At 42.8% G+C, this 23,002-nt stretch overlaps 1 protein-coding gene across 3 annotated transcripts in view; it reads right to left on the bottom strand.

Annotated features, from left to right (window-relative positions):
- The window catches only part of GRIN1 (glutamate ionotropic receptor NMDA type subunit 1), a 415,565-nt gene that overhangs the window by 216,642 nt on the left and 175,921 nt on the right, over positions 1 to 23,002 (bottom strand). For all 3 annotated transcript variants that reach the window (XM_033960212.1, XM_033960213.1, XM_033960211.1), the window contains 4 exons: positions 19,085 to 19,206; positions 14,618 to 14,792; positions 10,867 to 11,011; positions 6,165 to 6,248 (listed from right to left, as the gene is read on the bottom strand). In XM_033960212.1, the coding sequence (XP_033816103.1) occupies positions 6,165 to 6,248; positions 10,867 to 11,011; positions 14,618 to 14,792; positions 19,085 to 19,206 (526 nt within the window). The remainder of the gene's footprint in view (positions 1 to 6,164; positions 6,249 to 10,866; positions 11,012 to 14,617; positions 14,793 to 19,084; positions 19,207 to 23,002) is intronic.

The raw sequence follows: 23,002 nt of genomic DNA, 5'->3' as shown, positions 1-23,002 counted from the left end.
TGGGATTTATGTACACCTTCCGTGAGATCTTTTTTCATCTGCAGTAGAAGCACAATAAAAGAAAACAATGGGCCTGATATTCAGTGGCACTTTTCTAGGAAGAAATAGCTCCTTCATATACTGCTTCTTGCTCAGAAAAAAACCCTCTGCTCTTTAATTGATTTGGAAAGTTTGGTTCTCTGCTCTCTGCTGATTTTTTAAAGCCAACTTTCCTCTTAACTTCCTTCTCTAGGCAAAACTATGAAAAATTGTGTAACAACTCTGCTTTTAAATCCTTTGTATTGTGCTCTGGGACCGGGAGGACTTTAAGTTTGAAAATCCTGTTTTACTGCACTGTAGAAAGAGAGTGTATCCTTCTCATAGAAAAAAATTCTGTTAACTTCTTAAATCCTGTGTGCTTTGTGGCACAGGAGAATTCAAGTTTGGAAAAACCTATGTTTTAAGAAAACTGCAGATTTGGTAAAGCATGCATTGATAAATGAATTGAGATCAAGGCCCTGATGTTCAAAAGCTTTCCGTGGCAGTAAGGTTTGCTAATGGAAAATTAGGTTTATATCTTCGATAATCTTCTTTCTGTTAGTCCTTGTAGGATTCCATATGCTAGGGTGCTCATATTCAAAAGTTTAAAACTTCCCAAAACAGCCTGTCAGAACCTGGATGTCCTAATAGCGGGGATGTCCAAGTGCTGTTAATCAAAATCAACTTTCTGGACATGCAGCAGCATTTCTAAGCTGCTATGTGTCCAGAGAGCAAATGGGCGTGTTGGGAGGTGTGTTATGGGCAGGAATTGGGTGGGTTTCAATCAGGACATACCCCAGCCATAATCAAAACTTTCCTAGATGGAACTTAGGCGCCGGCAATTAGACCTGTATGAGTTGCATCTAAGTTCCACAAAGGTGCCCAAACTGAGAAGAAGACCACTAGAGGATTTAGAAATAAATCTTTTTTTATTAAAGAGAAAATGCCAATGAACAGTACAGGATATGAAAGGTGAAAATTATAATAAGCAACAAAAGTAAACAGTCCCTCCTCCCCCCATCCCACTAATCCCAACAGTACAAATATACCAAGAGAATACAGACCAAGATGATAGGGGATGTGCCAATAAACAGTAGTAATCCAAATTCCCCAAGCCCACCCCCTAACACCCCTACCCTCCCACTAAGATCAACTCAAGAGTCTCCCCCAGTGGCCACAACCCCCTCCCACCACCCAAAGAGTGAAAAAAAACCCTTCATATGCTTCCCATGAGCTGATTGCAGCAGAAGGAATCCCCCATCAATTGAACCAGGTTTCAGGGGATTCCTGGCAGCTCAGCTGATGGGGATTCCCCCTGCCAGGATCAGCTGAGCCACAGAGCCCTACACTCCTTCCCCTGACATCCCGACATTCCCATGAAATCCCCCACATCCACCTCACATCCTGACATCCCCCTGATATCCCGTACCTCCCCTGACATATCTGCCCCCCCCCCACTTCCCCCCAACATTGCTGGGCCCCCTTCGTAACTTTGGAAGAGCAAACGGCAGGAGGGAACCTCACTCCCTCCTGCCTACAGGGTTGTGTCCTGCAATGACTGGGGATTCCCTCTCCCACTGCATCTTGGGATGCAGTGGAAAGGGCCGAAGGCCTTGATTGGCTCAAGATGGTGATTTTGAGCTAATCTGAGCCTTCGGCCCCTCCCACTGCATCTTCTGATGTGATGGGGGGATGTAGGAGTTATCAGGGGGATGTGGGGATGTCAGAGGAAGGGGGGTAGGGCTCCGTGGCTCAGTTGATCCTGGTAGGGGGAATCCCCCATCAGCTGAGCTGCCAGGAATCCCCCGAATCTGGCTCAGCTGATGGGGATTCCTTCTACCGCAATAAGACAAGGTAGTTGGTGGGTACGTCTACAGAACTTGCTTTTGTACGTTTCTCGCATGGATGTTTTTATTTTTGAAAATGGTTAAAAAAGGTAGATGGTCCTAAGGACCTTCAAAATATTGAAAGGAATCGACAAAATAGAGCAGAAAAAAATTATTTACATTGTCCAACTTGACACGGACAAGAGGACATGGAATGAAGCTAAGGGGGGACAGGTTCAGGACAAATATCAGGAAATTCTGCTTCACGCAGAGAGTAGTTGACATCTGGAATGCCCTCCCAGGACCGTCTGGAATGACCGTCCTAGGATTCAAAAGCAAACTGAATGCACATCTCCTTACGAGAGGCATAGAGGGATATGGGTGACTAAAATTACGCCTGGTATACACCGGGCAGGGCCTCCGCGTGTGCGGATCACCGGACTTGATGGACCGAAGGTCTGATCCGGAGATGGCGCTTCTTATGTTCTTATAACATTTGGCTACTTTGAAAATGGACATTTTTCCTGCTGAATTTGTGGACGTTGTGCACAAAACGTCCAACCTCAGACATAGGCACATTTTTGATAATGCCTCTCTAGGTGTTCAATCCCAACTCACAACCTGGGAATTGCAGAAATCCACAAACATTACTGAGCACATGCTCCACATCCTTAGCCTGAGAGCTAGCAAACATATCCAGTTAAGTCCCAAAGCCAAGCAACATTACTGGACAAATCCATGACAAGGGGGTATGGGGAGGATCCCTAGCAACATAAGTAATTCTTGAACTGGTTTGCTCTGCAAAATAATAACAAGCGATAAACAGGCACAAAGGCAACTCGGAAACATTGAGGAATAATGTAGAACTAACCTGTTGTTGTGCCTTTGTGCAACGAGGCCCCCAAGAAAGGCCTTCGGTAATGCATGCTCACAGATCTATCAGTTGGCTGGAAAGCGTTCAAGCCTGTAAGGAGAATCATCAAGGCAGAAAGAAACAGGCTATTCCAAACAACTGAGTGTACACAGAGAGGGTGGGTCATATGAAATCCTATAGGGACTAATAGAAAAAAGATTATCAAAGGTATAAACCTAATCTTCCATTCTGTTACATCCCTTCCGGATTCCATATGCTGGGTGACATACAAAAGTAATGGTAACATCTAGGGAGGAACAGAAGAGCCTGGCAGCTGTTTGCCATGGGTAATGAAAGTCGTGGAAATGGCCATCCGAATTCATCAAGCGATGGAAGCCTTGGCTGCTGGCCAACTATGTTGAGGCGCAGCATTCAGGATAAATAGGCAATCAGACAGCCAGAAAACATTAGTCCTCTACAAATAATTGAGCAAGACTTCCCTGACAATGGTGACCAAAAAGATCTAGAATGGTGATTGTCACATCTAGAAGAGAAGCATCCTTCAGTGGTTCAAATGGACCTCTCCCAAGGCCCTGCAGAATGATGTTAAGATTCCACAAAAGGGAAAGAAAACGCAAGGGAGGTTGCAAATGAAGTGCTCCTCCCAGAAACCTGGACACAGTGGGATGAGCAGTATGCAAACTAGCACCTCTGCGCCCTCTAAAACATGAAAGGCCTGCAACATGAATTGTAAGGGAGGCCACTGCTAAACCTATTTCTAGACCCACCTGAAGAAAAACCAGGACCACTGAAAAGGGAGTCCACTCCGGCACCACGTGATTCTTAGCATACCAATGTTGAAAAGCCTTCCATGCTTTGGCATAAGATGCCATAGTGGAGAGTTCCATCAAGCGCAAAAAAAATCAAGAGAACTACACCCAAAAAACCGTGCTTCCTCCAAGCTGAGTGGTCTGGCATACCTTCCTCCTTCCCTCCATGCCTTGGCGTCTTTTCTTCCCTCCAAGCCCTGGCATCTCTTTTCATTCCCTCCAGTTGGGTACAGCAACACTCTCCCAAATTCTCTCCCCCCTCTGCTCCCTTTCCTCCTTCTGTCACCCAAGGCCTGGTGTCCTGAACTTCATCGGGGAGCAGCAGTATTCACAATTCACTGCTGTTGCCAGCTTCAGGCCTTCCTCTCTGTCGGGTCCTGTCTTCATGAAAACAGGAAGTAGGCAGGACCCGGCAGAGAGCAAGGCCTGAAGCCGGCAACAGCAGCAAATTGTAAATGCTGCTGTTGCCCGAAGAAGGTAATGGCGCCAGGCCTTGGAGCACTCGAGGCAGACCACTTCTCCCCTCTCCCAGCCAAACCCCCGCTGACCCTCCTATCTCTCCCCCCAAGTGAACCCTTCCGACCCTCCCAGCGAGATGACCGAGCAGCAAACCTCCCTCCAGTAGCGTTGGCAGCCATAGCACACTAAACAGGTTGCTTCGCGGCTTTCTCCTGCCGGTGAAGCGTCATTGATGACATCATCAGTGACGTGGCAGAGGGACTCACCGGCAGGAGAAAGCCGTGAAGCAGCCTGTTTAGCGTGCTGCGGCTGCCGATGCTACTGGAGGGAGGTTTGCTGCTCGGTCATCTTGCTGGTCACCTTAAGTAAGGAGGGAGGGAGCGCGATAGGGACCGGGCCGGCTGTGCACCCACCCTAAGGCTGCACCCGGGGCAGGCTGCACCCGGGGCGGACCGCCCCCCCCCAGCCACCCCTTGGTATGCCACTGGTCCTATTATGCAAGACTGCATCAGATATAATGATGAGAGAGCTACAGTGGCAGTTTATTTTTCTTTTGTGATGTGTGTTTGAATTCCATATTAGACTGGCTTGGATTCTGTGTGTGTGTGTGTGGTGGAGAAAAGGTAACCTAGGTAAAACCTGAAAAGTAAAACAAAGCTGCAACTTTTTTTCTTCATTATGAAAAATGTAGCTGAGTGGGGGATTTAATTTATTTAAAAATTTCTATTCCGCTTATAAACTCAGCGGATTACCATATTCATATACAGTACATAACTTAAAATAACATACATAAAATATAGAAATTCTACATCTCTAAACAAATTAACTTAAAAATAAAAATACGACAATCCTTCATTTCAAGATTTAGTCCTAGCAGGAAAAATACATCTAAGCCTGTTTTCTAGCAGGTGTGCATTATTGATTTTGGCCCCGAACCCCTGCAGGGTTGGCTGCAGTGTGTCATGCTGATTGATAGCTGGGCAGGCCAATGCCATTTCCCTCCTCACTGTGCTATTTGCATGCTATTTGTGCTGAGCATAGTCCAGCAAAACTATATCGCTCCCAACCCAGTATTTTTTACAGGGATGAAGGAGCTTTGAGCATCAGGGCCTCAGAGTCTCAGAGTCATTATCTTTGATTAGGTTAGCAGCGAGGAGCCATTTCCCAAGGTGCTTGCATTTCCTGGGATTGTGCCCTGGAAGAAAGATTGTTTTGTACACTTCTAAAAGCTAAGTTACTCAAAATTTCATATTTCTGGTCTTGCGCTTATTACAGCATTTTATATCTACCTAAATCCTCTTCCTATACTGCTTCTTGCTAAGAAGCGAAAAACCCTTCTGTTTCTTAACTGTATTGGGAGGTTTGGTTCTTTGCTTTCTGCTCACTTTAAATCATATTTCCTCTTAGCTTCCTTCTCTTAGGAAAAAGTATATGAAAATTGTAGAACTCTGTTTTTAAATCCTGTGTATTCTGCTCTGGGATGAGGAGGGATTTAAGTTTTGAAAATCCTGTTTTTGCACTGTGGAAACAGTTTATCCTTCTCATAGGAAAAGAAGACATAGTACCACCTGCCCATCCCATACCTTACCCATCCCTGGGTATGCTACTCATATATAGACAACCAAATAATCAAAAATATTCAGTCAACTCCCGTTCCAACTAATCAGAGGGTTTGAAGCGAACACAATTTGAGTCCAATGTGAGAAAATTACCTCAAATCTGAGGCAGCTAGATTAGCTCATCCTCTGTATTGGGGTAAAAAAGTCCCCACCCATGACCCCCTCCAAGATGACCTCTGATCATCCACCCCTGATCCAATAGCACTGGTAGTCTAGCAGCCAACTTCTTCGCCCGGTAAAACCCAGACATGTGCTCTTTTTAGGACACATGCACAATCTGTGTCATTATTAAAAAGAAAAAAAACCTAGACAGCTGAATGGCAAGAGGCTGCTTTGGGGCTTCCCCTGCCTCTCAGACTTCCCCAAACTGGCTCTGTGCATGTGTGAGAGCTCGTTTCTAAGCGAGCGATTGGATGGGATTATGACTGCCCTCCACAAAACTCATTTTCATGGGAAGCCGTTTGAACATCGATTACTGTTTGAAATCGGCCAAAAATTTGGCCCACAGCGACCTGCACTTAACAACCATTTTTAATGCATCTAGCTCATTGTTCCTTACCTTTAGCCTTGTTGACATTTGATATCCCTGAGGACTCTCAGTTTCTCCACCAGGCCAAATAATCTTCCGGTCATTCAGTAGAACCTACAGCATTCATGAAGCAATACAACAAAGACCATACATGAGAGGGTTAAGCAACAGGATAGGACATGTAGCTGACCAAAAGAAGAGAAGATGAGGATCAACTGAAGAAAGATACATCAGGTAAACTCAATGTACTGCAACACAAAAGATGAAAATTACATCTTTCAATTTAAAACGTATAAAGCAATTTGTTAGGACCAGGGTAGAATTATCTGTGCAATACAAGGGGCTGCTGAAAAGTTTTCAGCCCAACCAAGAAGAGAATGTGAAGCCATGAAACTTACAGATTATTCCACACTTTTATTGACACTTTTCATTTCATTTCACATCATTGAAACAAAAAGTGTCAACAAAAGTGTGGAATAATTTTTACGTTTCATGGCTCCACACCATTGTCTTCTTTGTTGGGCTGAGAACATTTCATCAGCCCCTCATACATTATACAGTGGTTCTTAAAAACCTGACTGGTTGGGGGGCCCCCAGGACAGTTTTAAGTGTCACTGTAATCCACCATGTTAATATAATTACTAAGTAAGAAATGGCATAATAGAGTAGTTTAATAATTGCAAAATTTTGAGGTGTGGAATATCTCCTGCAGAAGACTAAGGACACAGATCAATATGACAGACAATCAAATAGATATCAAGACACCCTGAATAGTCTTTAATACAGACTGAGGTTTTAGATTGAATACTAATCATAAACCAAAAAGTGGGAAGAAAAGGCGATTAGACCATGCCTCCATGAAATCTGAGAACCTAGGTCATCTCTACAGGCAATAAGGGCCCAACATACAAACAGAATTATATGTTTAATGGATTATACACTGGTCAATGAAAAAAAACCAACACGTTTTTCTTTGCTACTGAGAACTTAGGAAGTGTTCTTAGTTAATTTAATGATGCTGATTTCAGATCTGTAATTGAAATTTAGCTAGCATGTCAGGTTTCTGAGATACACATTACTGATTTTTAGACAGTTTGCCATATCGGTACAATATTGCGATTATGAACTATGTCCCACCAAAACTGTGTTAAGGAGTTTACTCTGAAAACAAAACGAAGACAATAAGGAGACATGTTACAACATATATTTATGCCTCTTTTAACTCACACAAAAGTGATGTCAGCATGTTCAGAAATGTTTGAGCCACTTGCTTTTATGCTTGTATTGTACATTTGTCTCTCTTTGTAAGAACCAACAATAGTCTCCCATCATACTGGGATTGAACTTTCCCTAATATCTGCTTTCCATCACCTTGATATCATGATGAAATCTTTCCCCATGCTCACCAAGATTGTGTGGGAATCAGTGCTGCTCGATTCAGGAAAAAAAATTTTGATTCGATTTGATGCGTTTTCTTGCTCTTGAATATAATTTATTCTTAAACACTCCAACCACTTTCATGAAGCGATCCCATCACTAATGTTTTATCCTTCCCCTCTCCATTTCCTTTCTTTTTTTTTTTTTTTTAACTTCTAACAATGTAACTTTTCCCTTCCCCACTTTCTTCCTCACCATCACTACCTAGTATGTCCAGTTAAAGTCTGAATGTTCACAACCCCACTCTCACTCTCAATATCATTTTTATTAGTATTAGTTTTACCCTATCTTAATTTGTAAACCGGCTAGATACTTGTTGATGGTTGGTATATTAAAATTTAATAAAACTATGAAACTTGATTCAGCTTATTGAATTGATTTTTTTTTTCTATTCTATTTTCCTGCCCAATTGGGTGTGTTGTTTTTTTTTGTTTTTTTTCAAACATGCTGGTTGTTTTATTTTATAGCTTCTTCACCCCCTTTGCCCTCTCCTACCCACACTGGCGCTGTGGTATAAACAAACAAAAAATACTTTTTCTCTCTCTGTTAAATCCTAGCTCACTTATGCAGTCTAACACCAGCTCTGGCAGGATACACATTAAAAATCTGACATATTGTAATCGCAAAACAGAAAATAAAATTATTTTTTCTACCTTTTGTTGTCTGGTCATTATTGAAATCATGTTGGTCCCAGGCTCTGGTTGTCTTCTGATAACTCGCTTGCCAGGGTCTCCTGCCATTTGTCGTTTCCTTGCTCTGTGCTAACCATCTGTTTTCCATCTCTCTCCTCCCCTTCCAGTTCCCTTCCCTCCCCCAGAAATCTGGCATCTTTCCTTTTTTTATCTCCATCCCCTCAGCTGCAGCGATGGACCCCACCATCCCCAGATCCACCATCTCTCCTTTTCTCAACTACCCTTTCATCCAGCATTTCGCCCTCCTTCCACACCACCCCAGGGTCCACCAGCAATCTCTTTCTCTTCCCAACTACTCTCCTATCCAGTTTCTCTATCCCTCACCCCCCTACACACCATCCCTTGTGTCCAACTTCTCTCCCTTTCTGTTCCTTCCCTCCCTAAATCCCATTGTCCACCATCTCTCTCCTTCTCCTCTGTTTTCAGACCCATTATTTCTTCCCCCCTCTCTCCCTCCTCCAGTCCGGTATATGCACATCTCTTTGAAACCCCCCTTCCCTCCCTGTACTTCTACACTAGGGTCCCCTCCCCCGAAGGCCTGCATGTTCCCTCCTTCTTTTTAGCATCCTCCAGCTTCCCCCCTGGCCTCCCGGTCTTAGTTTCAGCTAATTACGGCAGCCTGCAGAGAGGATTGCCTTTGCTGTAGCCTCTGATGTCAAGGGCAGGATCGTGGCAGAGGGAATGTGCTGTAGAGGACAATAGCAGCCTGCAAGGATCGCTACAGCTATGGTAATTATCTGAAGGTAAGAATGGGAGGCCGTGGGGAAGCCGGAGGATGTTTCAAAGAGCTCCTAAGCACTGCAGCACTTCCCAACTGACCATCCCCCCTCGCCCCTAAAGCAGGAGCGGCAGCGACAGTGGATGGCCAGCAAGAGGTAGCGCTGCCACTTCTGCTTTAGGAGACCTGAAGGCATGGGGAGGAGGATTGGTCACCCAAATCAGCGAGGCCGATTTTTTTTTTGTTAACCAAATCAATTTGAATCGATTCACCTGAAGTGAATCGGTGAATCGATTTGAATTGGAAATCGGGCAGTACTAGTGGGAAGAAGTCAAGGTGAGAATGTAAGAAGTGCATTTTAAGTGTCATTCTGGCACCCACTTGCTGATATGCTGTCAGCATGTTCTCCACAAGCTCAGCATAATTCTCTGATCTGTGATTACCAAGAAAATTCTGAACAACCAGCACAAATGCTTCCCATGTTGCTGATTCAGCTGAGTTCAGCTTCTGTTTGAATGCATCATCAAGCATCAGTTCACAGATTTCGGGTCCAACAAAAACACCTTCTTTGATTTTGGCTTCATTTTTCTCGAAACAAAATGTACTTAAGTGCTGAAACGCATCACCATTTCTGGCCATCACCTTGACAAAATTTTTCAGCAGACTGTGTTAATCCAGAATAGCAGACAGTGCAGCACACATGAAGTGCCCATGCTTTATCTTGGTCACCAACTTTACAGCCAAAATAATGCTTGTATGCATTTTGAACTCTGCTGGACAGATTCTTTTGCTGATCTTGTGCAGTAAATTGTCCACAGACATAACAGAAATTATCAGGATGGTTAACACAACCTCATCTGTTCATAATAATTATAATATCTTAAACAAAACCAAACAAAATATAAAAATTCACAGGTAGAAAAAGCAGAACAATCACTTTTTAGTAGAAACTTTCAAATTGCTGGTATATGTGATCGATGAGTTGTCCTAAAATACAATATCGTGGTATCGAAACAGTAACGTTATTGACGAAAATGATATAAACACTGACACGTAACTTAAAAACAGGATGTGATAGACGAAAACTGTTTTCAGATTTAGAGTCAGCATGTGGCCTTTGTTAAGGTACAGGTGACAGAACTCCAGTAGTAAAATGCATGTTGACCAGTGTTATCAGCAGTATTATCTGGGCAGTGCCAGCAAAAATCCCTCTAATCACCATGACACTATCTAGATAGTGCCAGAGCAGAGTAAGAATGTAGCAAAGGCAGAATGACTAGCTATACAGATAACTGCATTGCTAAATTAAACCACATAGTTATATATATAGCAGGTGAGTATCAGCATTATGAGAGTAATTTTATTGCAAAGAACTTAGGTTAAGAGACCAGGTAGGCACCTACCTACATAGGCACTATTTTATAAAGATATGTTGGTATGTGTCATTATAAAATGCTAGAGCACATAGCTGAAATCATGCTGTGAATAAAGGCATGGACATTTACACCAATCTGGTCATTAGGCAGGACTGGCATTAGAGGGTGGCAAACATGCAAGGCAAACATGCAAATTTCCCTGAGTCCCCATGTCATAGGGAGCCAGCCTTAAGCCCCCCTCAAGCCCTAGCCTGCAGGCAGACTCTCTAATTTCTGCCCCAAGTCCCTGCCTTTCTAATACCAGCCCTGTCATTAGGAATGGGTTTGAAAATCTAGGTTTCGAATTATCAGCTGAGGCTCTATAGGCATCCTCACTTGCAACCTGATTAAGGCCACTCCATGGCCTAACACAATTTGCCATAGTTCTTTGATATTATATCCATAGAATACAGATAAAAGCACTGTGAAGCAAACTATACAATAACATACTAGTAGAAATCAAAACATACTTGACTGCCATTGAAGATCCCAATCTGGACAAGTTTACGATTCTGTAAGTTCATGATGTTGTAATTTGCAAATTTCCTGTCCCCATCTTCATTAAACTCCACTCGCCCAGTGACACCATCTGGGTACTTGGAAGACATCAGCACCCTACATTAACAAGCAAGTAACATGTAAATGTAACATCTCTTGAACCTCTTCTCCAGAAGTTCCATAAACACTTACAGGCAAATTGCAACAGCATCAGTATGTCTATAGTATATCATTAACAAATCTGTAAAGTTATATCCAAAATACAGCATTTATACTGCTTATTACTCATAGTTATTATTTTTTTTTCTCAAATTTTTTTTTATTAATTTTACCAAGTAAATACATCAAATACAAATAAAACTAGCAACATAAATTAATTACAGACAATAATACACTATTATATTGAAAACATCAGAATAGAGGAAATAACCTAAACCAAATTAGACAAATAAACATAAAATAAAATAAAACAAAATGCACAAGAGCTGCGGATAATCTTTTCAGATATAGAGAAGTCAAGTGAGATTACAAAGTGTATTTACAGAAATCGTCTAGCGAGGCCCATTTCTTATTGAAGTTAGCAATAATGTTATATTTGAAAGCAATTATTCCTTCAAATTTTCTAATTATACACAAATGATTCCACCATTCATGAAAACTGCGATTAGAATTCTTTCCCAATTGCAGGCAATGTGATGGATAGCCAGAGCTATCATAGTGTCAAATATTTTATTAATTCTTTATTCATTTTATAACTTACATCAAGTGCATCAAAAAGTATCAACCATTTTGACTTAAATACATTACTTGAATTCTACAATTCTTCATATTAAATAGAATTATCCCTTTCCCTCCCATCCTTTCAACATCTCATAACGCATATACCATATATTAAAGTCCCCCCTCCGCCCACCCCATTCTTTCATTTGTACAAATCAGGGAAAATAATACTTATTCATTGCAATAATTTGTTAATGTCCCCCACACATCTTGAAATTTATTAAAATTTCCTTTCTGAATTGAGATATCTGGGTTCGAGGAGCGCAAAATAATGGCCCTATATGAGATAGGCAAACCAATGTCTAAATGAGTTATAGAAAGAATTCTAGGCCATACACTTGACCAGAACAAATGTACGTTATGAAATTTATAAAGGAGATGTATAAGAGTTCCAGGCTATGTATGGCAAGACCAGCATTTCCCTGATGAGACTGAGGGCTCCTTTTACTAAGCTGCAATAGCGTTTTTAGTGCGCGCTAAAACCACGCTACGTGGCTAGAACTAACGCCAGCTCAATGCTGGTGTTAGGGTCTAGCATGTGCGGCAATTCAGCGCACGCTAAAACCGTTATCGCAGCTTAGTAAAACGAGCATGGAGTGTTTAAATTTGGCTATTTTATTAGGGGTCAAATATGCCCTATGCAAAACAAAAATTGACGTGAACATGGTGGGCCGAGCTGATAGAGACCAGAAGGAGTTCCAATTTATTTCATCAGGGATTAAATTCAATTCTTCCGCCCAGAGGTCATCAAAGGGATAACCACTTCACTTCTCGCATAATTTTATATAATTTGGAAGCTCTCTTTTTTCCTATTAAAAGAGACTGGGTGAGCTTAGAGAAGTTAATCAAAGTAGGCGCCTTCTCTCTCCATAGGGTTATTAAGTCGTTAAGAGATTCTGAGAACTCTTGCCAATTTTGTAAAATAGAATCAGAGTGATCCAAAATACGTTCCAAGTCATTTATCGGCATAAGTTTACCTTGAAAGGTTAACTGAGAAAGAGCCCATACATTTTTTAATCTGCAAATCTCCTCAAGACCAGAGATAAGATGGGAATCAATGGCACGATTATACTGTAAATGAATATGATCCACTTCCATAACACTATCATTTATAGACTTGTAGTGTGTAAGGATATTGGAAGCTGAAGATTTGAAGATTTTTAAAGATGTATTATATGGAAGTTTATCCATGAATGGTACTAAATGTATAGGTACTGGAGAAATTAGCAGTTTCTCAAAAGCCAACCATCTTGGAATACTCCAGTCATCAAATTTTTGATATCGGCCTAGACATATATTTAATTATAGCAATTCTATAAATTGGCACCTCAGTCTAGGCACTCCAGTGCCATGCACTTAGCACCAATTTTATGACAGCATCTTGGTGCCATGATGCCATTATAAAATACTAGCGTAAGTCAGCATTGGTGAGCCCATGTTTAGGCATGCCTTCTTATGCCTTTGTTGGTGTGCCTAGGTGCTCCAAGTGATGAATGTAATATACCATATTTTATAAACAGCATGTGTAACTGGAAGACATATTTATGACTTGCCCATGCTGCACACACAAATATGCCCCCTTGTAGTTAGACGTATGGTGCTATTATATAGAATAGCTCCTAATAAACATAGGCTCAATACAATTAATGGCCCCTTTAACACACATAAGTGGCATGTACCTCTAGATACCAAATTATAGAGCTGCTGGTATTTATTGTGTTCATTTAATTTACTGCATTTACTTTATTGTATTATATATTTTTTCAATATTCTTCCATCACTTGGCAGGATAGGTTTTACATGTTTGCTCTCATGCACATATGAACTATGTAAGGGGGCAAGAAACAAACAAAAACTGCAGACAATATATACAAGATGCAGGCTATGTTTATTATATCAAATATTAAATGCGGTCAGTTATACCACCTTTCAATAAACCAAGGGACCCAACATGGTCCGTGCTTCAATAAACACACCTTCTTCAGGGGTCCATGGTTGAAAAGGTTTTGAATAAAACCGCAATTTAAACTGATAATGAACATGAGCCTATGCAGTCATAAAATAAACATGAGCCGACGGTTCCAGTGCAAAATGGATACTGACATACAGATGTTAATATTTAGGGCCCTTTTTATAAAGCTGTGGTAGTGAGTACTGGCACAGCAAATGTGGCGCAGCCCGTAGTACTTAACAATATGCATAGAATCCTCTCCTTAGAACAGGAAGCAACTTTGAGGACTCAACAATAATCCTTTGGAAACTGATCTCCAATAGTTCACAAAACTTGGATTAAGGTTTCTTTCTTTGCTGTCAATAGTACTTTCGGGAAAGTTTGAAAGCCCATTTTTTTCGACTTGACTTTTCATATTTGTTACTTTGTAATCTTGTAATTGCTTGGCTTTTTATTTTAAGGTACTTGTGTAAGTTGTTTATTGTATGCTGTTATTTTAATAATCTGTAATTATGTATGTATCGTTATCCACATAGATCAATGGTCTCAAACTCAAACCCTTTGCAGGGCCACATTTTGGGTTTCTAGATACTTGGAGGGCCTCAGAAAAAATAGTTAATGTCTTATTAAAGAAATGACAATTTTGCATGACATAAAACTCTTTATAGTTTATAAATCTTTCCTTTTGGCTAAGTCTTAATAATAATATTGTAATTTATAGCTAAAGAGACATATGATCAAGAACCTGCTTTATTTTACTTTTGTGATTATGATAAACATACCGAGGGCCTCAAAATAGTACCTAGCGGGCCGCGTGTTTGAGACCACTGACATAGATGGTGTATGTGTGGGCTACAAGTGTCTTAAATAAATACTTATTGAATCAGAGGTAAATGGATTTTCCTTTTGTTGCCCAAGTGCTTAGCTGTGGGGATTGTATTATGCCTTGGAAATGTTATACCATGGTAAACAAAGGCAAGTCTGTACCTTACCTCTTAAAAAGGGGTCCTGTTTTCCAGATGTTGGTGTTTCCAACACAGCCTTTGGGTGGGTCAGTGATGTTCTCTTTTTCTAGAAGCTCATGTATTGCCTGTCCCACCACACCCACAGCATCACTGATGTGGGCTGATTCATTTTTGCCATTGATAAGTTGCAATCCAATGACCCCTAAATCAAAGGGAAAGCAGCTAGTTAATGTTTCAACAAATAGAGCCGTTAGGTGACCATTTCAGTACTGTTCTCTCTAATCCATTCCCCAAATAATTATCCTTCTCATGTCAAGAAACAAAGCACTTTTTCTAAGCTCCTTTTCTACATTTCAGAATAATATAAGTCAGGTCTAACATCAAGATTACATAGGGCTAGATGCACTAAACAGGGTCACTAAGATCACATGGGGGCCGATTCCAAAAGAGCAACTGATGCTCAATCAAGTTTGCATGCAAATGATTTGAGCGGAGTTTTGTTGTAATCCTCATTTGATCCTGTCAATGAATTGTTTGAGAGTTACTCTCACACATGTGCAGAGCTGGCATGGGAAGCTCGAACAACTGAGAAGCAGGGGAAACCCCAAAGCAGCCTCCTGCTGTTCGAGGCAGGAAACTTTTTTTTTTTTTGGTAATGAACACAGTTGTGTGTGTTACCCATGCACAATATCTATCCCCATTTTAAAAAAAAGTTGTGCCAGCTCCCCCTCCCAACCACAGCCATCACAACCTCCCCCCAATAACAAATCCAAGTCCCCGACACCCCCCCCTCTCAACGATGAAGGCCACCCACCGAAGAGAAACAGGAAGAATATCCACTCCCTTCTGCCAGGTGAGCTCCCCCTTCCATGACAGCGAAAATGACAGGAGGGATGCCCACTCCTTCCAGGTGAACTTCCCCCCCACGGCAGTAAAAATAGCAGAAGGGATGTCTCCCATGAACCATCTCCTACCCTCCTGCCTTCCCCCCCAAAAAAGGCTGGAGAGATGCCTACTCCCTCCTGCCACCGGATGCTCCCCCTGAAACTCCCCCACTGACCGCCCCCTCCCCCCCCACCGGTACCTTTGTCAGAAGTTAAGAGCAGGAGGGATGCTTGGTTCCTCCTGCTCCAAGGCTCGCTAGTCTAAAATAGCTGGCCTTCTCTAAGGCCGATTGGTTTGACTGAGCAGGAGCATCCCTCCTGCTCTCAAAGTCTGAAAAAGGTAAGGGAGGGGATTCACGGGTGGGGGAAGGTTCTAGGGAGCATCCGGTGGCATGAGGGAATGGGCAACCCTTTTGCCTTTTGGGGGGGGGAAGGGGGAGGATATGGCATGGTTTAGGGGGCGCCTGGCACATTGACAGGAAGGAGTGGGCATCCCTCCTGCTGATTTTTTTCCTTAACAAAGGGAAGCATGGAAGAGGAGGGGACAACTGAGGGGGGGGGCTTGGCATGGTGGGGGCAGCTGGTGGCAAGAGGAAGTGGGCATCTCCCTTGTCTCTTTGTTGGGGGGGGGGTTCAGGGACCCACAGTTGTCATCAGGGGAGAGGTGTTTTGTCATCGGGAGGGGCATCTTGGCTCATGTTTTATATATTTTTTAAATGGGGCAGATATCGTGCATGTGTAACACACATACAGCACCTGTGCCCATTTAAAAAAAGGTATGGCATGTTATAAATATATTAATTTCTATTGGTAGGATGCTTTTTTTGGATCGCTAAAAGTGATCATTTTTTTTTGCGCCTCGTGAAGCCACATTAGAGCATCAATAACATTGCTAGTTTACATGGCATTTCAATATTAATGACCTTTTTGAATGGCCTGATCCGATGAGCCATTTTGTGCATTGGGTTGGCAAATCTGATCGTCGCTAAACCTGTCAAAACCGGTTTAGTAACGATCGTTAAATGACTGCTGATTTTAGTGCATCTAGCCCATAGACTTGTCAAAGAACCTAATTTTATCAGGAGATTTCACCACAGGTTTGGTACTCTATTTTGCATTCTTACATCTTGATAACAAAGGGCAGAAAAATGTGTGCAGTGAGTTAAAATAATTACAAGCTCTGTATTTAACTGCTTTTACCTTGATATTTATTCTATTCTTGCAGTTTTGAGACATTGCTTAAACAGATGGGTAGCCAGATTTTGATATCATGGGGAGCAGACCTTTTATAAAATAGGCACCAGTGTGAGGCTGAAGGGCCAATCAGTAGAGGCACCATTACATTCAAAATCCTTTCTCAGATTGGCACTCTACAACAGACAGGTGTATCAGCAATCAAGGATAGTCTTTGTTTGCATGGGCAACTTGAATTAATGGAAAATTGAGTTAGAGTGGCCTACTTGAGAATCCTAAATTTTCCTGTGTCGCCATTATTATCTGTGGAGACACTATTCAAGAAATATTTTACAGAGGTTCTGGTTTTGACAAATGTTGAGAGGATTGTATTGACTAAGGGGGGGGGGGAATTCATCAATGCGTGCTACTGTTAAGACAGGCTATTTTACAACAAATCATGCTATTTCAGCACAGGGCCCCGTTTTATCCCATGACACCTTGTGCTAAAATAACCCATCTTAACAGTGGCACATTTGGACAGCTGTGGGCAGAATTAGCTCCAAATATTTAGGGCTCCTTTTACAAAGGTTCGCTAGCGTTTTTAGCGCACGCTGTAGTGCGTGCTACCCGAAAATCTACCGCCTGCTCAAGAGGAGGCGGTAGCAGCTAGCGTGTGCTATTCTGCGCATTAAGGCCCTAATGCACCTTTGTGAAAGGAGCCCTTAGCTAGTATATGCACCCTGGAGATAAAGTGTCTGCTGCTGTCTGCTTTTTCCTCTTGTTTGTGGGTCCACAATAATTTGCTGCTTCAACCTCTTAATATTACAAAGCATTTTTTGATGGAATCTGAAGTTCTATACTACACAATGTCAGTCTGTTTAACTCTAACCTCCTCTTTTACGAAGACATAGCATGGGTTTTAGCGCTGGCAGCAGCAGTAACTGCGCCGAAGCTCATACAATTTCTACGAGCGTTGGAGCAGTTACCGCCACTGCCGGCTCTAAAATCCACACTATGCCTTCGTAAAAGAAGGGGTAAAGGATCAGTTTCAGAAAGGTGACAGTGATACAGAACTTAAGTTTCTTCACATCAATACAAAAGATAAAAGGAGAGGTAGCAAATATTATTGGCGTCTCTCAGGAAGAGACCAAGATGTGACATCGTTCAGCACAAATAGTGAGCACATTAACCTTGTTTAAGGATAGGTATTGCATATTAATGTTTAACCCAAGAGTTTCCAATCTCAGTCATCGAGAGCCTCAATCTACTTGAGGTTTCAGGATTTTTCCAATGAATATGCATGAGATTATTTGCATACCAAACAAAATAAAAAATTGAGGCGTGAAGGAAACAAGTAACACTAAAGCAAAAATCCAGCTCTCTACCACCCTGGGGAGAGTGTGGCGCAGTGGTTAAAACTACAGCCTCAGCACCCTGAGGTTGTGTGTTCAAACCCACGCTGCTCCTTGTGACCCTGGGCAAGTCACTTAATCCCCCCATTGCCCCAGGTACGATAGATAGATTGTGAGCCCACCGGGACAGAGAGGGAAAACTGCTTGAGTACCTGAATAAATGCATGTAAACCGTTCTGAGCTCCTCTGGGAGAACGGTATAGAAAATTGAATTTAAAAAAAAAAAAATCACCGAACAGAACACTCTGGACAAAAGAAAAAACCTCAGGTTATTGGTGAGCATACATAAGCTCAGCCACCACCCCCCACATCATCGCCATAAAATCTTTCGTCTGAGTGACTAATGCCAAGCTTTAATAACAAAAGTGCTGTGAACACTTTCGGATCGAATAAAAAAAAAGCGCATCTTGCTACTAATCAGTTCTTTAGTCCATATAATCCAATCCAACGTTTCACGGTGCAAAAACCGCTTCTGCAGGGCATGCTGGACTTTTCATTACCACCAAGAACGATTGTGGCGGAAGGAATGAAAAACCACACCATAATCGTTCTTGGCGATAATGAAAAGTCCAGCATGCCCTGAAGAAGCGGTTTTTGCACCGTGAAACGTTGGCTTGGATTATATGGACTAAAGAACTGATTAGTAATGAGATGTGTTTTTTTCTGTTTGGGATTTTCAGTTTTTTCATTTGATCAAGTAAGACCGCTCAAATAGCAGTCCTGTCTTTGCCTGGTTTGCTATGCAGGTATGGCACTGAATATTAGTATCCGTGTAATTTCCGGGTATTGCTGCTGGCCCAGATATTCAGTGCCGGTGTCCATATATGGCCTGGCACTGAATATCCAGATTAAAATTAGTCGGTGGCAGTCAGCATTTATAAAAACTACAACTGGCTCAACATTGGTCCACAATTTATTTTATGGAGTGAAACATATAAAGAAGCATTCTTGACAGTAGTACTTTCAGTTTGTTTTTTTATGTTGTGGAGCAGAGGTGGTTCCCTGAATAGTTCATACAATACCATCAGGTGCATAGCGTAAAGCATTTCCAGAGATCTCTCTCTCTCCCACCAGCCAGACATATCCTGGTCCTGTCATGTTTAGAGGTGCTGCTGCTTTGTAAATTGAGGCTGCATCATCCTCGCTGAAAAAGCAGAACAAAAGTGATATTTTGAGTTGTTTTCCCCCACTATCTACAATTACTTTCCCTCTTTCGCCTGCTTCAGACACCAGAATATCTTAGAATGAAAATTAAAATCAAACAATCTGTGGCCGTCTTGGAGGCACAGGATACCATATTATTTGCTGCAGGACTGATGTTTGGAGCCCTTTTCCTATGAGGCTAGTTGGACCTGAGCATTCTGCGAATATAATACACTCAGGCTAGTAATTCTACCTGGCCCCATATCATAAGGAACAGACTAAAGTAGCCTGTTCCTTATGACATGGAGTCAGATGGCAACTCTACCGCAGACTCCAGTTGCTCCTGCCTAGGGTTACCAGACTTTTTTATTGAAAAAAAGAGGACACATGGCACTGCCCCATTCCGTCCCTCAGCCCCACACAAACCTTGTCCCTTCAGGGCCGCATTGGAGGGCATCTGTGCATGCGCAGATGCAACCCAATGACATGACACGCATGAATGCGTGATGTCATTGTGTCACATCCGTGCATGCGCAGGTTCTCGCCAGACGTGGCCCTGAGCTCAGTGCTTTTCAAAACCCAGACAAAGTGCATTCTGGATGCCTGGACAGTCCTCTAAAAAGAGGACATGTCTGGATAAATCCAGACATCTGGTAACCCTACTCCTGCCAGCCACAGAGCACAGGAGACACAACTCTCAAGTCCTGAGGCTGGCAAGGATTCATAGAGCTGTGCAAGCATGCCGCTTGGGGAAGAAGAAATCAAAGATGGAGAGCAAAAAATCTGATTGGCATGTGACCCCTCTGGAAAATGCTTCTGCTGCAGAGTGGTGGGATGTGGGATTTTCCAGGAGGTCACTGAGTGTGTGCCTGCAGCTCTCCCTCTAAAATCTCAATGACCACATGCTGAGCAGGAAATCAATGAACTCAATCCACGATGTGCCACCCACCTGCTAAGGCTCTAGTTATCACAGAGTAAGTGGTTGGTTTGGGGAGCTGAGTTAAGCACTGCTCAGCAGAATTTCCCAGACCACCTCTTCCTCTCAACACATTGACACGCTGACACCACCACCACCACTAGGAACACCTCACCGGGTAGGCCAGCAATGCTTATAAACTTTATCGTCAAATATATTTTATTGAGCACCAAGAAAAACAACAATCCAAAAAAAGGTCAAAGAGCAACAAGGCAGCTCAAAATTTTTCACACCAGAAACCGACAAACCCACCCCACCAACCCAACCCCCCATAACCCATTCCTCCCCCCACCCACTCTCACTGATGCTAGACAAAAATAAAAAAAAGTGTGAAACAAATTAATAAGCAATACAAATACCAAGGGGCTAGCAGTTCAAAAGGTGGCTACGGGCCACCGGAGACAATGTGGTCCAAAAAGGCTCCCAAATTCGTTGAAAGGCTCGTCCGGGCAAGGAAGAAATGTCATGGACTCCTCTCCGTTCCCAGGAAAGCAACGTAATCATGTGACTACACTAAAGGGAATAGTCAGGCGTCTCCGCTTCCATCCACTTGAGCAAAATGCATTTGATAGCAATCACTGCCGTCCAACGCAGGAACGCGGAGGCCCCAGGCCTACGGGGATGGAAGTGAAGGGAGGCTCCAAATAACACCAAGGCAGATCGCTGAACTGTAATGGTCCAAATGTCTTCAACAAAAAGAAAAACAGCATCCCAAAAGGTCTGAATGGATGGACAAGACCAAAATATATGACCAAGACCAGCGTCCGGAGCACCACAGCGTCAGTAGTCTGCTGTCTGGCAGAGCCCCGCCAGAAAAGCTCTCCGAGGAGAGATGTACAGGCGAAGAGCCAATTTGTAGTGTTGTTCCCAAAAAACAGCATATTTACTATACAGAGGTAACTTTTTGATAGCATTCAAAATTACTTCATCAGAGAAGTCCACATTCAAATCTCCCACCCAAGCATCTCGCAATCTAATACAAGCAAGCATAGGGGACTCGTCCTTCAGATGTCTATGCTTATAAACTTTATAAAACACATTATTATATTTTCTTATAAAGCACTTATTTTAACTGAACTCTCTGACATCCTCAGCCTTGCCATTCATTAAATAGAAGGAAGAAAAGTTCCCATTTCCTGCTGTCTCATGTCCCCGGCCTATACAATATATTTCTTCTGCAGACCCTTCAAAAGTCTGACCAAATCCTTGTTTCACTTGCATTATAAAATACTGAGGATGCCATCTCTCCCCAATCCCAGATCCTAAAGTCTAAGACAGTAGCGCAAACTAGTGCTGCCAGATTCAGGAAAAAAAATTTCAATTTGATTCGATTTTCCTGCTCAATTGGGTGTTTTTTTCAAACATCCTGTTGGGTTCATTTTATAGCTTTTTCACCCCCTTTGGCTTCTCCTAATCACACTGGCGCTGTGGTGTAAACAAAATAAAGAAACAAAAATAACTTTTCCTCTCTCTGTTAAATCCTAGCTCACGTTTGCGGTCTAACACCAGCTCGGGTAGGATACATTTTTCAAATATGACATATTGTAATCACAAAACAGAAAATAAAATTATTTTTTTCTACCTTTTGTTGTCTGGTCAGTATTCAAATCTTGTTGGTCCCAGGCTCTGGTTGTCTTGCTTGCCAGGGTCTCCTTCTTTCTTGTTTCTCCATACTAACCATCCATCTGCCATCTCTGTCCTCCACTTCCGTTTCCCTTCCCTCCCCCGGAGATATGGCATCTTTCTTTCTTTTTTCCATCTCCATCCACAGATTTACCTTTTCTCAACTACCCTTTCATCCAGCATCTCTCCCTCCATCCCCACCACTTCAGGGTCCACCATCTCTCCCTTTCTCTTCCCAACTATCCTCCTATCCAGTATCTCTATCTCCCTTCCACACCATCCCTTATGTCCAACTTCTCTTCCTTTCTGTTCCTTCCCTCCCTAAATCCCATTATTCACCATCGCTCTCCCACTCCTCTGTTTTTAAACCCATTATTTCTTCCCCCCAAAGTCTGGCATATGCACGTATCTTTGAACCCCCTTCCCTCTCTCCCTCCATGCACTTCTATACCAGACCCCCTCCCCTAAAGGTCCATCCCCCCTGAAGGCTTGCACCCTACCCCTGAAGGCCTGCACCTCCTCCCCGAAGTACTTACCTCCCCCGAAGGTCTGTACCCCTCTGAAGGCCTGCACCCCCACCTGAAGGCATGCACCCCCTGAAGGCCTACACCCCATCCCTGAAGGCCTGCACCCCCCTGAAGGCCTGCACCCCCCTGAAGACCTGTACCTCCCCCTGAAGGTCTGTCCCCCCTGAAGCCCTACACCCCACCCGTGAAGGCCTGCACCCCCACCTGAAGGCCTGTCCCCCACTCGAAGGACTGAACCCCCTCCCCTGAAGGCCTGTGTGTTCCCTCTGGCCTCCTACGCCTCCCTTTACCCCATTACAGCAGAGAGCAGCCTGCAGAAAGGATCACAGGTACTTTAGTGATCCTTGCAGGTTGCCATAGGCCTCAGGAGCTGTCGTCCTTCTGCCACGGTCCTGCCCTGCCTCTGATGTCAGGGTGCATTGGGGAAGCAAGGTGACTTGGCTTGTCAGGGGCTTTTTCTTCCATCGGAGGTAGTGCTTTGAGTCCATATAAGTGGAGCATTCTTACTTATTGTTAGATATTTGGAGAACATTATACCAAGGAGAAAAAGACTTCACACATTTGTCACAGGCTCACACATTTTTGTCTAGAATAGATTATTGGTTGGTTTCATGTTCTCTCTTCTTTAAAGTTGATACTGCAGAAATTGGCTCCTTTGATGTGTCAGATCA

This window comes from Geotrypetes seraphini, chromosome 10 (genome assembly GCF_902459505.1).
Source record: "Geotrypetes seraphini chromosome 10, aGeoSer1.1, whole genome shotgun sequence".
In the NCBI taxonomy this organism is placed as follows: domain Eukaryota; kingdom Metazoa; phylum Chordata; class Amphibia; order Gymnophiona; family Dermophiidae; genus Geotrypetes; species Geotrypetes seraphini.
Note: the sequence above shows the minus strand (reverse complement) of the source record. Positions and strands in the feature narration are given on the sequence as shown.